The 15,131-nt window shown below is 36.5% G+C and overlaps 1 protein-coding gene across 2 annotated transcripts; it reads right to left on the bottom strand.

The window, feature by feature from the left end:
- Positions 1 to 9,764: 9,764 nt before the first annotated feature.
- Smp_136850.1 (centrin-related) lies at positions 9,765 to 11,865 on the bottom strand (the record flags this gene model as incomplete). 2 transcript variants are annotated; one of them, XM_018797349.1, is made up of 3 exons in its annotated part: positions 9,765 to 9,998; positions 11,363 to 11,530; positions 11,575 to 11,865. In XM_018797349.1, the coding sequence occupies 3 exons, from the start codon at positions 11,863 to 11,865 to the stop codon at positions 9,909 to 9,911; spliced, it is 549 nt and encodes a 182-aa protein (XP_018652400.1). The 2 variants fall into 2 exon arrangements, with proteins under 2 accessions (XP_018652400.1, XP_018652401.1); XM_018797350.1 differs by having other exon boundaries at positions 9,909 to 9,998; positions 11,363 to 11,547; positions 11,583 to 11,865.
- Between the last annotated feature and the right edge of the window lie 3,266 nt (positions 11,866 to 15,131).

The raw sequence follows: 15,131 nt of genomic DNA, 5'->3' as shown, positions 1-15,131 counted from the left end.
TATCTCAGTCCCACAAAAAATCTATTACAGCCCGAATACCTTAGTGGCAATACCTTAGACAGTAAATCTAAATGATACGGATTCAGATCACACAAAAGGAATCAGTTCCTTAAAAGAACCGGGTACACTATACTTACCTAGATTCAGAGTTTCTTATGTACTCCTTCCTACAACCTAACAAGAACAATTATCTAGTACTCTTTGGTCTTTATCGATTAGTTAGTTAGTTGATACTAATCCATGATCAGAGCTACTTTAAAATCAATTATATGATACCATATTATATTATCTATATACATATCACTTTATTGATTCCTGAAACCTAACCTTTAGAGCGAAAAATCAAATTAACTTTTAATCAGAATACATACATATATATGAAGTATATGTATATACATAAATTACCGTAGACAATACCACTACCTTGTAGTTAGCATGCAATTAATTGTAGTTCAATTCATACGAATTCAATTAAGACATATACACCCTAAGTATACAACAAACTATGTGAATATACAATTAATTTGTGCCTTTCTTTAAGCTTATTTCTTTTCATAAACTAAAAACAATTGACCCTTTTATGAATGGTTTAATCATACAATCTAAAATTCCAATTACAGAGAATCTAATCATTATTTCTTCTATCTTTAATGAATAAATGATATGTCTAGTGTTTTTGTCTAATACAACAAAACATTTACACCCTAACTTGACAAAATCTTCAAGAATATCTATAGGTAAATGGAATACTAAAGCTTAAACGTTCTAACTTCGTCTCCGTGGAGGTTAATGCGTGTAAAAAGATCTGTAAGAAGTATCTATTCAGTGTTTCTTAGCTTTCGGTGGTGATCCAAATGATGCCGTTTCATAGAGAAAATGATCATCACATTTTAAATTATTAGCTAAGAAAAAACTCTAATGAAACATCGTTCTCGTTTAGAGCTCTATCACCAAACAATCTTGAGCTAACATCCATTTTTAATGACCAGTTATAATTTGATACAGAAATACGTTTTGCGACGACTATGAACCTTTAATAATAGCTATATGAGATCTGTGTGTATCATTCAATGAAATGCAGATTAATTCGGACAGGTGCTTAGTTTGAAGGTGATGGTGGTTGAACGTAGTCAACAAGAAACCTAGCTCGACCCAGGTTTCTTGTTATCTGGTACTCTTCAGGTGGGTATATTTGTAATCTTGAGTTTACTGATACTCACAGCAGATTCGATCTTGTGTCGCTCAGCTTCACAATCGACGGCACCACAAGTGAGGTATTTGGGCTGTGGTTGATCCTCTGTAGAATTGAGATGTATTTACAATTAAGTAATCACTGACTGATGACTAACGTCATATGTATCAGGTGCTTCTTAGTATTTGATCACAGATGTCTTAGAAATATTGTTCATATCTGCTGGGATCACCGGGTAGGTAATAGTGAAACTAGACGCAGGGTATTAAGGATTGATGGTAAATCAGTTGATGAAGTTATGATTCTTCATCGGCTGAAATGGTTGGACCACGTGTTACGCATGCCCTACCACCGATTACCAAGGCGCGTAATGCTGGCTAGTGTTGGAGACGGATAGAAGAGAGTTAGGGGCGGCCAAACCAAAACGTGGCATCAGCCTATAAAGTTACTAAATTCTAGTGTGAGCCATGGTAGTAGACAGAGACTACTTGGTTGCAGTCTACGCGACTATCGTAACCAATGTTTGGGGACTCTGTATGACATGTCTCAGAACCGATCACAATGGCGAAGGTATATACACTCTTTGTCTTCCCTTAAACCGTAAGATTCAGATTATTTTGTACCTTTCTTTTTAAGAACTAATTCTTTTTCCCTGTATCATGTCGTTACATGAAATTATTTTTACTACAACTCAAGTAGCTGCTTCAATGAATTTGGTGTTCATCATGTTGTGCTAATAAGATATGGCAACTTGAACTGGTGCATATATGTACCTGATCGCACGTTGTAGCTGACTGACTTAGTCTTCTTGGTGCTGACAACTTTTGCTAGAGGACAAAATAAAACTTGATCTATAGAATTCGATCATCAGTAATAATGACTTGTTCATTACTTGTTGATCAATCAATTGTAAGGGTATTTGGTTTAATTGCTTAGGAAACTCATGACACATTGATATTGGTCTTCAAGGAACTTGAAAAAGCTGGATCCTGCGAATAAAAAAACAAGTTACTTGTTTTCATTGGTAAATGGCCGTATTTTGAAAGTTCTTAGGTTGGAAATACTTTGGATGGCTATGAACAGATCCTCAATATTAAGACTGAGATTATATAACAATTAGGTAAATTAATAACAATGCTGGTCGGCGGCCTATGCTCCATTGGGAGTAACAGGAGTAAGTAAGTAAGTAACTATATGAATAACAAATGAAGTAAAGACTTTTACGACTATTACAGTCACTTCACAAGAAAAAGTGAGAGAGCATCAAAAATAAAAAAAAGGATTTTCAGGGTTCATAATATGAAGGCGAAGTAATCTTTTTGACACAGAGTGGGGTAATTCTTAAGTAATCAGAAGGGGGTTTTTGTGATATTTTAGTAATTTGATAGTTGAAATCATGAGTCAATTGAAGCTGGATCACCATAGAAAACCTGGAACCACTGGACGGTCGTTTCGTCCTACTGTAGGACTCTTCATCAGTGCGTATCCACGATCCCGCCTCCCAAGATTCTAACCCAGGACCTATCAGTTTCATGATTTTAACTATCAAAATATCTTTAAAATCTGCATAAAAAACCCCATCTGATAATAATCATATGCTCACTAGTGATTAGCCTCAAGAGATATTTCCTGGAGTTCTAGTGAGAAACAGTGACCAGTGGAGTTCAACCAATTCTTAAGTAAGCTTGAGCACGGCTGTTGCATATGTTCTTTTGGATCTATAAATTGAGTTTCTACAATTTTATTAGCATAGTTACCAATATGCTTAGAGAACCTAATAGTGTACTTTGTGCCAAAAAATATCGAATCTAAACGAAAACCGAAGATGCTTCATTTATTCAAATGTCAATTTTGTTATCGATCGGCTTAGAAAAAACAGAAGTGAATAAAAGATTACTCATCTATGTTTCCAGACTTGGAAATACTTATTCATGAATACACATGGATAAAACATTCTGTGTATGATCTGTATAAGTAGATCCATATTAGAACTGTAGTGAACAAAACACCGGTTGGGGACAGTCGAATGTATTTAAGCAAAAATTACAGACTATCTCAGTAAATTCTGATAACCAAACAATGAACAGTCAATTTGCAAATTAACAACCAATTGTTTCATTCTTCTCTGTTTCTTCTCTAATTTCACTGCCCATGCATTTTGCATGAGCATCCGTCAGAATGTCGAGTCTGCGGCGCGCTGACCTCCATAGCTCCGTCGACCCGCCGGGGCACCAACATCCGCATCCACCCGGCACCTGGGACGTTCAACACCCGTACTCCACTTAAACTTATCTACTTACACTCCGATGTCCGCCCAGCAGCCTCTATATTACTGTAACTGAATGGGTGTCGACAGCACCCGCTACAGACAACGCCGCCCCGCCGGAACACTCCACTCGACGCCACCTCTCCTCACCAGACTGCCCCAACTAGCACCTCCACTCCAGACCCGCAGCGGAATCCGCAGAACAGCACCCTTCCTCCTCCAGGTTGGCAGCGACACCAAATTTAGTGAACAGAATACTGGTTGGGGACAATCGAATGTATTTAAGCAAAAATTACAGACTATCTCAGTAAATTCTGATAACCAAACAATGAACAGTCAATTTGCAAATTAACAACCAATTGTTTCATTCTTCTCTGTTTCTTCTCTAATTTCATTGCTCATGCATTTTGCAAACGATTGCGCTTCATTTCAGTTCTTTGCTCATCGGTCTTCTGCCCAAATACATTCTATGTCTGACCAACACCATATACTACTTGTATAGATATAAGTAGACCACACCACAGAACTTAAACTTATCTACTTACACTGATGACGACTCTAGTTAGAATCTATATTACTGTAACTGAATGGGTGGAAACACCATCATATGTTTATTGTTTAGAGTCAGATCAATGAACCAGAATTTTAAAACAATATATCTCATACACTCATAACTACAAATCTCCCTACCATAAAAAATAAATTATCAACCATTTTTGCCTAACTCTCGTCATATGGAAATGCATGAGTCTTAATGTAACAGGTTAATTACCTACATATTCTTACATTCCTGTCATCCTATATGTGGTTACCATCTACTAATCATAACCTCGAATGATATCAGTTTATTTTTAATGAGAAATTTCATTCATTGTTCCTTTCAATCTAATTCAATGGTTAAGGTTAAACTATTAGCATCCGACAGTTATTTTAGTGAGTTCACACTAGTTGACTAAAACTCTTACACCCAATTATAAATTAATATACATAAAAGAAATCAACCTTTTAAACAACAAATTAAGATTCTACTAATTTGTTTACTATCTTTCCATATTTAAGAAGATGGGTGTGGTTTAGATTCGAAACTCACGTCATCATTCTAATCCAGTGCTTCGACTATTTATTGTACTGATTTTTCATGATTGAAATCATGAGTCAATGGACGCTAGACCACCATGGAAAACCTGGAAGCACTGGACGGCTGTTTCGTCCTATTATGGGAATCCTCGTGAGTGCAGAATCGTGGATGCGCACTGCTGAGGAGTCCTATAATAGGACGGAACGGCCATCCAGTGCTTCCAGGTTTTCCATGATGGTCTAGCGTCCATTGACTCATGATTTCAACTATGAAAAATACTGAAGTCTCCACAAAACCCCTTCTGAGTACTGATTTTTATTGTATATTATACATAATCTATAAAAAAAATTTAATATATCTTCAATGTTCAACGTGTCCTGGATACCACTGTTAAACACTATCCAACTCTGAGTAAAATATTCATAAGTGCTCAAAAATGTCTATCACGATAAATCTGATGTTGAATAAACTCGTGTATTGGTTGAAGTTATACATTAACACCGTTGGATGCCGACTCAGTGGTCTAGAGGTTAAGCGCCCGTACTCGGGACTGATAGGTCCTAGGTTCGAATGTCACGTGGAGGGATCGTGGGTGAGCACTACTGAGGAGTCCCACGATAGGACGAAACGGTCGTCCAGTGCTTCGAGGTTTTCCATAGTGGTCTAGCTTCAATTGACTCATGATTTCAACTATAGAATAAACTCTTATCAGATTCTACAGTTTAAAGTTTGACTAAATTGTCAGAAAGAAATAGTCACATTCACAGGAAATTACATTTTATAAATAAAGGACTTGAATTTTGAAATGTTCATCAAATCAATTCGTGAGTGATTTGTGAATGGTGAAATGACTGGAATATAGTGTATACCTTTCATTTATATTCCTAAATTCGAATCTATTTAGATACGATAGGGAATAATTAAGCTTCATAATCAAGTTTTATATCTGTTAGAGTATGAGTAGTTCAAAAGTTTCATTGTCTAATTGTCTAGTTATATTTGACTTCGTATCTTTATATTTAAATGTATTGTGATGTTAGTAGAAGCCATACAGTAGAAAGGAAACCTTCCTCACAGTAAGTTTTCTGCTTACTAGCACTCGTCATTCAAGAGTGTCTGCAATCTCAAGAGAATTGGTGCTTCCTGTGGAATTCGAGCCCATATCACCGATCTTTACAGTCGGAAACATCAGCATAAACTCTTTTGGGCTACGACTGACTTCCTGTGCGACAGATATTTACATTGATTGATCACTCGGTGGTGTCTGATATCACGCTTGTTTAGTTCTGTAATTCTATCCGAAACCAAATTCGTGAGTATTCTTCGGAAGACTGACTTGAATTAATTAATTACCTAATGGATATTAATGTAAAAATTACGACACTGTACTGCTTTGATATAAACATTTTATTTATGAATGGACCTCTTAGGAATACTGTTGGTAATTTGTGTGACTTACTCACTTACTTACGCTTGTTACCCCTTGTGGAGGAGCAAGGGCCGCCCACCAGTACTCTAAATCCAACACTATCCCAAGCAATTCTTTCCAGTTCTTTCCAGTTGCTATTCATCCTTTTCATATCTGCTTCCATTTGTTATTCGGCCTTCATCTTTTCCGTTTCTCAAGTTAGCGCTTGCCACGTGATGCAGTTTGGTGATTTCAGTAATGCGAATCCTATGCACTTCCAACATCTTTTCCTAATTTCCTCTTCAAATGGAAGCTGGTTTGTCATCTCCCAGAGTAAACTGTTATTGATTATATCTGGCTAACGGATATTGAGTATCTTATGTAGACAACCTTTGATAAACACTTTTAATTCTTCGATGATGGTTGTAGTAGTTCTGGCAGTTTCAGCTCTGTACACTACAACTGTCTTGACGTTCGTTTTGAAGATCCTCGCCTTGATATTGGCATGCAGAAAGTTGTTTTGAGATCCATATGCTCTTCAGCTGTAGGAATGCGGTCCTTGCTTTGACAATCCTCGCCTTTACGTCTGTATCAGATCCTCACTGTTCATCGATGATGCTACCCAGATAAGTGAATGTTTCCACTTCTTCTATAGCGTCTCCATCAAATATGATTGAGTTGGCGTTCTACGTCTTGCATTTAAGGATCTTGCTTTTTCCTTTGTGTATGTTGAGGCCTACTCATGCAGAGGTTGCTACTACACTAGCTGTCTTCATCTGCATTTGTTCTTCTTTATGGGATAGAAGGGCCAGGTCATCTTCGAAGTCCAAAGCTTTTTTGATTGATTGATCGCGTAAATATGGGTAGTCCTTTGGGACCGTTGCTTGCCAATATGTTTATAGCGTACGTAGAAAATCTAACTGAATAAATAAATAAATAAGGGCTTATTCTATAGGACCAATCGAATTTGTACTAGCAATACTGTGAGGAAGCCGTGAAGCTCTTAACGAAAACAATGAATAATGGTTATTAATTGAAGTTTATAAACTGCTGGAAAGCTAGCAATATGATGAGACCTATGACGTTTTTCGTACCTTAAAACAAGTCTAAATTACCTCACCATTTAGAGGTGACTCAAACAGTCAAATATTATAACAGAGACTTAAATGAGTTATCAATAGGACATTTTATGCAGACCACCTCGTCATTATCGAAAATTAAAGGTCTGTGTTTCACTAAAAACCCAAACAACATACAAACAACTGTATCACATCCCAATGAGTCTACTGATTTACATGTATGTACGGAAACACATACATACAGAGGAGAAATCGTCAGCTGTAAGTAAGGGCGGTTGAACATACCTTAAAGGCTAGAACAACAAGTGAATTCTAATGGTCAACTAAGATCACAGGGTAGACGAATATCTTACTCCACTGCGAAACATTTGGTTGAGCCTGGTCATAAGGTTGATATCAAGTCAGCCATTGTAGTTTTGTACATAATATTTAGACGGAGTCTACTAATGTTTATTGAAGCCTCAACTGTAGGAAAACTAGGACCTCCTTATATGTTCAAATAACGTTTATTCCTACCCTTAACTTACTCTGTTAATAATTAGTTACTATCCAGCGTAGTTTTCACTTTGTTTGTGTGGTTTCTATTATTACTTTTAATTTTGTTGCAGTGACCCGGAAAATTCCTCAAAAAAGACCAAAGGGGCCCTGAAAACTCTGGAAATATTTTATCCAGTCAGAATTCAATAAAAGTTTTCGGAAATGTCTCGAAAGTGAAGAGTAACATGTCATATTTCTGATTGGTTAATTACCCATCCTGGTGCTATGTTTAAAAGAGTTCCGGAACTTTTCAGAAACCCAAGGCGGTCTGAAATGCAACAAATACCATCAATTTTCAGTATATTAACGAACCTTGGAGTTAAGCGTTCTTTCCACATTTCGCGACTTTCTTCTCATGTTCAAGTTGCTGTGTAGATTAGCCTATGGTTACTAGGAGCGCTTAAGGAACCGACTGAAGCGTTCAGTCAGACGATTTACTAAATTAGTCTAGTTGATCTATCATTTTTCAGATATAATGTCTTAACAAGTATATATGTAATTAGATTATTCGAAATGTATTGCGCAAATATATCCTATAATTCTGATAATCTTTATCTTATCGCATTATCCACATTCTTCAAAAGAATTAATGGTCTAAGCTTTTTACCTGCTGAATGAAACGTTCTTCAAAAGCTGATTCGGAATATCCAAATTATTCCTATCAACATAACTAATTCTTCGTTTTTGTAATTAAATCTCTATAGTACTGAAAATTATTCAGTATGGTGACATTTAATTGAATTTTTCTATGATTTTCATCATAATTTTTACTTCTTCCTTACCGTAAACTGCTCATGAAATTGGTTCTTATTCAGATGTTTAGATTTGATGTACTGTTTATAATGTTACTGACTCACTAAAGTATTACGATAAATCCTTAAAATTTGTTTATTTCTCCATAAGAGTACCTCAGAGTTAGAAAACCCTCATCTTTTGGTTTCCGTATTTTTAAGCGCAATCGAGTTACTGCTTTGGAATTTTTACACAGATTATACGATTGGTGATATTTTAATGATGTTAGTTTATTATTTTTATGGAAAATTAATTACTTGCTCAGAAGGGGATTTGTGGAGATTTCAGTATTTGCTCACCAGTAACTGACTTCAAGATACATGTCCTGGAGTTCTAGTGGGACCAGTGGAGTTCAACCACGTCTGTTGTGAGATGATAACTCACTGAACACGATTGGTGAACGGTTGCTCAAATTTCGTGGATTGGTTGAAGTTAGACATCAACACCGTTGGATGTTGGCTCAGTGGTCTATCGGTTAAGTGCTCTGGTGCGAGACTGGTAGGTCCTGGGTTCGAACCTCGCGATGCGGGATCGTGGATGTGTACTGCTGAGGAGTCCCATAATAGAACGAAACGACCCCAATTTAATATCTACTAAGTATCTTTTAAAGAAATTTTCAGTATACGCCCATCTAATTTCATAATCTTATCTTTCAGTAACCTATTATAGAATCATCTCCTATATATCTCTATCAAATCATTTTAAGTTCCATACGTGAACTGTGGACTGTGTGTTGGTTGGGCTAACTGTCACGGTTTTACTCTGGTAACTTGTTGCATAGTAAGAAGCGTCGGCCAAGAATCGAAGTTTTTTAGCAGCCCTATACACGGGGTTAATAATAGTTGGACAACAGAATGGTGGTCGGATGTATTGGGTGCAAGACGCCTGATCACAAACAGACAAACACAGATTCACTCACTCACATCCAGTCAGTCACAGTCAGACATTCAGTTGCTCAGTCAGTCAATCGCTCACTCACACGGTGAACATTCAACAATACTTAGAAAATCGGAAAAAGAGTATCAATCATCCGTATAAAACTGTTTAACCTGATGAACATCTCTACTGTTAAAAATACAACAAAAGTTAATATTATCATTATAAACTTAAATATAAATAATGGATTTTATTAAAATCAAGAGTAGAAATCTGTTTAACAATTTAATTTGTCTGTTTGTTACTAACTGATACATTTTTCAGATAGTAAGAGATGAAAACTTAAGCCCAACATATTTTTAAGTGGTGGATATATTGAGTTATCGATCCCTAATTATATATATATATATACACTTGTGTGTATTTGTTTAATAAGCCCAAGAAAATGAGTACTTTGTAATATCGATTGATAATAGTTATAGTCTTACTGAAATAATCATTTTGAATCATTTATATTTTACATATGAAACACAGAGGTGATTATTTTTACAAAGATCAGGTTGTTAAAAAGTGAATTGTCATAATTAAATGGATTGGATTATTAGATTTACCAATACATAACAAATATTTAAAAATATTTTTTCTTAAGAAATGGAAACATTTTGATCTTTGATTCCATTTTAAAAAATATTTGTTTTACGCATAATCCACAGAAATTCCTCTTCACTAACCTCTCCATCACCATTTTTATCCGCTTCGTCAATCATTTCCTAAATCAATACAAACAGAGATATAAGAATAATTTACAGAACCACATTTTTATATTTTGTTTAAGAAAACGATAGTCGTCGAATTAAATTTCATTTTGGTTAACAAAACTTTACGTCGTTTTAAATAATTATTTAATCTTCTATAAGATACAAGGTGGTGTTCCAGGACGGGCTCGCTCAAACACTTTTCTGAACAATAGGGGATGAATTATTTGAACATATTGGTTGGTGGACAAAATGAGCTTTGCTAACTCTCAGTGAATCAGAGCTATCATAAATTCAGCTCAGATACTCAGAACTTTCTAGTTTATTCCTGACTTACGTCAACCTCTGTATCTGTGAGATATACAATGCTTATTATTAAGCAAGTAAAATAACCACCATTAAGTCTTGCACTACATAGCAGCTGTGAAACACATTAGTAGTGGAAAAAGGAGGTAAAACAACCATTTTTAAGAATAAAAACAGAAGGAGAGTTTTGAAGTGACAGTTCTAGTGCTTGATTTGATGGAAACCTGTCATTCTAGTTGACAGCACAATTGGTTGGTCAAGAGTGATAAAGAGTTTTATCTGTAAGGCCAATAAAATACCACTGGGCACTATCCATGTCACATGGCAGTCTGATCACTGAATATTAAACAGCACACCGATCCTCGTCAAGTTTAAGAACAAGCATTGCTCATTAATCATTTAAACGTCGCACTCTGTTTCTTGTACCTACTCTTACAAATACACTTATATAACAATGCTGTTTGTGTTGTACAGTCATCGAAATAATCAGGGTACCTGGATAGGACAAAACAGTAATCCACGTTAAACATTAACAATGAGGTGTGACTTCTATGTTAGCTGGCTGGTCTCGTTATTCTAGTTCAACCAAAGTGAGCCTCCAATCTTCGACACTGATCAAGTACGTTAGTGATCTACAAATCCTTTATTAGGATGCTGACGTACTTGCTGCATTATTTTATAAGACATTTAATCATAAATAAGTTAGAATAAACCAGGGTAAGAATTCATTTTCACTCAAATCCAAAATGATTCCAATTACGTTCTTATCCTTTGTCAACAACGTTGAAAAAGAGTACACCCTCAGCAGCAAAGTTTAATGAAAGAAATATTGTGGATTCTCTGACTCTCTATCAACCTTATTGGGAAGGCCACCAATCTCTTAGTGGCAAAAACTACCATGGTTGACCCGTCCTATGTGACAGTTAACTCTGGAACGGCACCCTAGCAATTGGTCTTGAGCCCAAGGAAACCAGTTGATTTATATAACCTGGTGGCAGACTTATTTCATAGTCTAATATACCAGACATGTTCCTTGAATCGAAACATTGTGTTTTCTCCGGGTAAGGACTCACTTGTAATTCTTCATCGGTAATATCTTCTCCAAGTATTTGGGCAGCTCGTTTAAGTTTTGAAAGAGTTAGTTTACCAGAATCGTCGTCATCACATATTCTAAAGGCCTTTATAAGATCTGCTTTGTCACTTTTTTCGGTCATCTTTGATGTCATAATGTTCAGAAAACCCTTAAAGTCAATAAAACCTTCACACTTCATATAATACGCCATACTGACAAACCCTTGTTTTCGGGATCATGCTCTGAAATAATCTGTCTGATGTCAGCAGCCGTTGGATCAAACCCCAAAGCCCTTAAAGCAACTTTTATTTCACGTGCCTTAATGAGACCTGATCCTTCATTATCTAGAAGTTTGAAAGCCTCTAGCAAATCTCGTTTCTGATTTGTAGTGAGCACTAACTTGACATCTGACTTGGGTCTGGACTTTTTTATCTTGGAACCAGCTATGCTTCTAAAATACATCTTGTTGTAATTTTTGTCATAAGCATACCTGGAACTGTTCATTTCTCACTTCAAAAATGTTTTTAATCTTGGTCTTAAAAACTCAAATAAACGACAGTTGCTCTCACTAATGACATCAATAATTAAAACAAACTTTCCAATAACTTTGGCACGGACCTGTATAAACTGGTCGATTTCCTTTTGTTTGCTTCTTGTTGTCTCGGTACGGTTCCGTATATTCGACAATGTACAGTGGGTGGTAGTCTAACCACTCGACTGTATTAATGTTTGTCATTCTGTTAGTTATTTGTGGATTTATATATCTAATAGTTTGAATGAGTGCGTTTGTCTCAGGACAGTAGGATTTATGAATACCAGCAACTATCACATAGTTAGGCAAAGGGGTTGATTAGTTGAAATGTGAAAATAACACAGTAATGATTCGAGTTCTAAAAAAAGACAGTTGTTTCATTAATAGCAAGTAAGTTAGCTACTTGATCATGTATGAAAAGGATAGGAAGGGAGATGGAGAAAAAGTTGCTACTGATATGAAATGATGACAACTGCAGTAATTTACAAGAAATGCATCTGGAAATCCTGGTCCAAGAGGGAAACGTTAATCTATGGGTATGTGTTCGTCAAGTCTCCTCCTAAAGCTATCTAGTGATGGAGCTTGGCTTACTTCTGCTTAGAGAGTATTCCAACTGGTAACAACTCGTAATGAGAAAAGGTGGAGGAGAACCTTGGCATTTGCTCTTTAATGTGCAATTTCTCAACGGTTGCCTTGAGGAGAGTGGAGTTGATGTTCTGGTTATATACTTATGTTCAGGAAGGCTTGGCGTACTTCCTAATATGTAATTATCAGATCACCTTTTATTCTGTTGTAGATCAATGAGAATAATACCAGGTATTGGAGCCTATCCTAGTAAGGTTTTTATTTTAGAATTTTCACCGGCTCGATTATCCGTTTCTTTACTTGGTCTGAGAGACTTATAACTCTTCTGAAGAGGAGGGGGAAAACGATACTGTGGACTTCAAATTGGGGCTGCGTGCACATTTTAAACAGTGCTATAGATAACTTCATGGTCATTGTTTAAAGTTATCTAGCCCTAAGATGGAGTAATGAGTTTGCATCATCTATGTATTCTGAGCTGATGTTTAGGCTCTCTGGGGTTATAAATCCAAGATCCCGCTCTGAGGAGACAGTAGGGAGCAGATTTTCATTGAGGGTTTAAATGCTTTATATCAAGTGAGTCAGAATGTCCATGACACGACATTTCGATAGATTAAGTCTTAACTCACTGTCTATTGTCTATTCGTTCATTGATGTGAGGTCCTACTGATGCTCAAGCGAATCCCCTATGCTTCACATGAACATCTAGATTTTTGCGTCTTTTACATAGATCACTGCCATCAAGCTCATTTCATCTGACGATACTTTAATACAGATTAAAGCAAGAGTATACCTAAGACTGTTCCTTGAGAAACTCCTGATATTGAGGCTTTAAAACTCTTTTGCCTTCTATTTACCATGGTGAGAAACATCATGCTCTCCAGGCAGTTTCGGAGCCAGGACAAATGAGAGTCAGTAAAAGCCATTTTTGCGACCTTCTCTATGAGAAGTATATGAGGTATTAAAGCAATGGATTCCGTAAAACCCAGAAATATAACATGAACCAGTATGTTTGGTCCCAGCAGGTCGTCCAGCTTTCCTATCCTATGAGTTGATTGGATACACAGTGCCTGGGTTTTCTGAACCGGTTCTCGACTCCATAGAGAGTGTTGTTTTCAACCATACACTCGCTCATTTGTTCAGTCACCAGTTGCTCAATTACCTTTGGTAGTATTAGGAGTATCGCAACTGGTATTTAACTGGCTGTGTCTTGTCCATTACCTCCTTTGAATATTGGACAGGAGGTGGCTTGCTTCCATTCTCTTCACATTTGTTGTGAATTTTGTAAGTTCCTGAACAGGTTATATGCTGTTATGTTCATGGTTCCTTGGCACTGTCTCAAAACCATAGGTAGGATATTGTCACATCTTAATGAGTTTACTTGGGTGAAGTATTTTATTCTCTTTAATTCTAACCGGAAAGTAAGTTGGATATCTTTCAGACTCTGAAGTGATACTAGAGTTGAGACTTGCAGGTTCCTGGTTTAGTTAATCGACGAAATAGGCAGCAAGAATCTCTGCCATCTCCAGGCTGGTGAGTTGTCGCTAATTGGTACTTCAAAGTGCGGTTCAACTGTTATGTAAGTATTTCTGTGGTCATGCGTCTGCAGACATATTTGGAATTAGTTTGCGTTTCGGCTGCCAGCTCTAATTGGAAAAGTATGTTGCTGCAGACTTAAGTGTCAAATCCCCTTCTCAATCCCAAGTAAGGGCAAACTGCCCTAATCATTTAGTGAGACTTTTAACCTTTCCTAGGCTCTCCGTTTGACCTCTAGCAAGGTTTTTGCGCTTAGCTTGTCCCGGGATCTTGACTTTCTAGGTGTGCTTATTCTGAGGTACATTGTGTCAGGTCGCATTCAGAATAATGTACCCTACTATCTCCTAGTGATCATCCACTGTTAGCCTTCACTATTACACGACCATGTGGCATTTTAGAGATAATCTCTTATCGTCATGTGGTTTGCTCTGGTGCGTCTGAGGTAGGGGATATTCTCATACCTGTGAAATATTTTGTTTTTGACCCTGGTAAACATGACTGTTGGTAGCTACTTCGTACTGATGTATGAACATGAAAATCTTTCAAGGAGAGCTAATCATTTGTCAGAACATGATATCTAGTGATTTCTCTTTTCCAATAGCCTTCACATGGCTAAGGTCCTTTAAGACGGGTGTAGCTATTATTAACATCAAATGATCACGATACCATTCATTTTTAGGAAATCGTTTGCCACAGTTTTAATTTACAACATCCAAAAACTTTGAATTCAACCTACTTGATTTGTACGGCTAACAAACGTTGGTAAAAAAAGTTCTCTCTTCTTTAGAAAATAGAATATTAACTAAGAACCAACTTCATTTCTTATTTGTTTGCCTTCGGTTAGTTCAGACTACTGAAATTTGTTAGGTCAGGATCACGAGTCTAATAATGTTTGAACTATTTAATTTAGATAGTTTTCAGCGCTTTTACTTACTGAACCTTCTGTGAGGAATTTCAAACCTTGTCGGCCAGAAGCATAGGGTGAATAAATTCACCATTATTAAACACTTGTCACAGAATATGAGCTGTGAAGTTATACAAACCTTTGTCAAGACGTTACATGACATTCAAATAAGCATGAGCGAAATTCATATTGCTTCATTAATCACAGTCTCTGAAA

Source organism: Schistosoma mansoni, chromosome 4 (genome assembly GCF_000237925.1).
Source record: "Schistosoma mansoni strain Puerto Rico chromosome 4, complete genome".
Classification (NCBI taxonomy): Eukaryota; Metazoa; Platyhelminthes; class Trematoda; order Strigeidida; family Schistosomatidae; genus Schistosoma; species Schistosoma mansoni.
The sequence above is the reverse complement of the archived record's forward strand: the minus strand, read 5'-3'. Positions and strand labels throughout refer to the sequence as shown.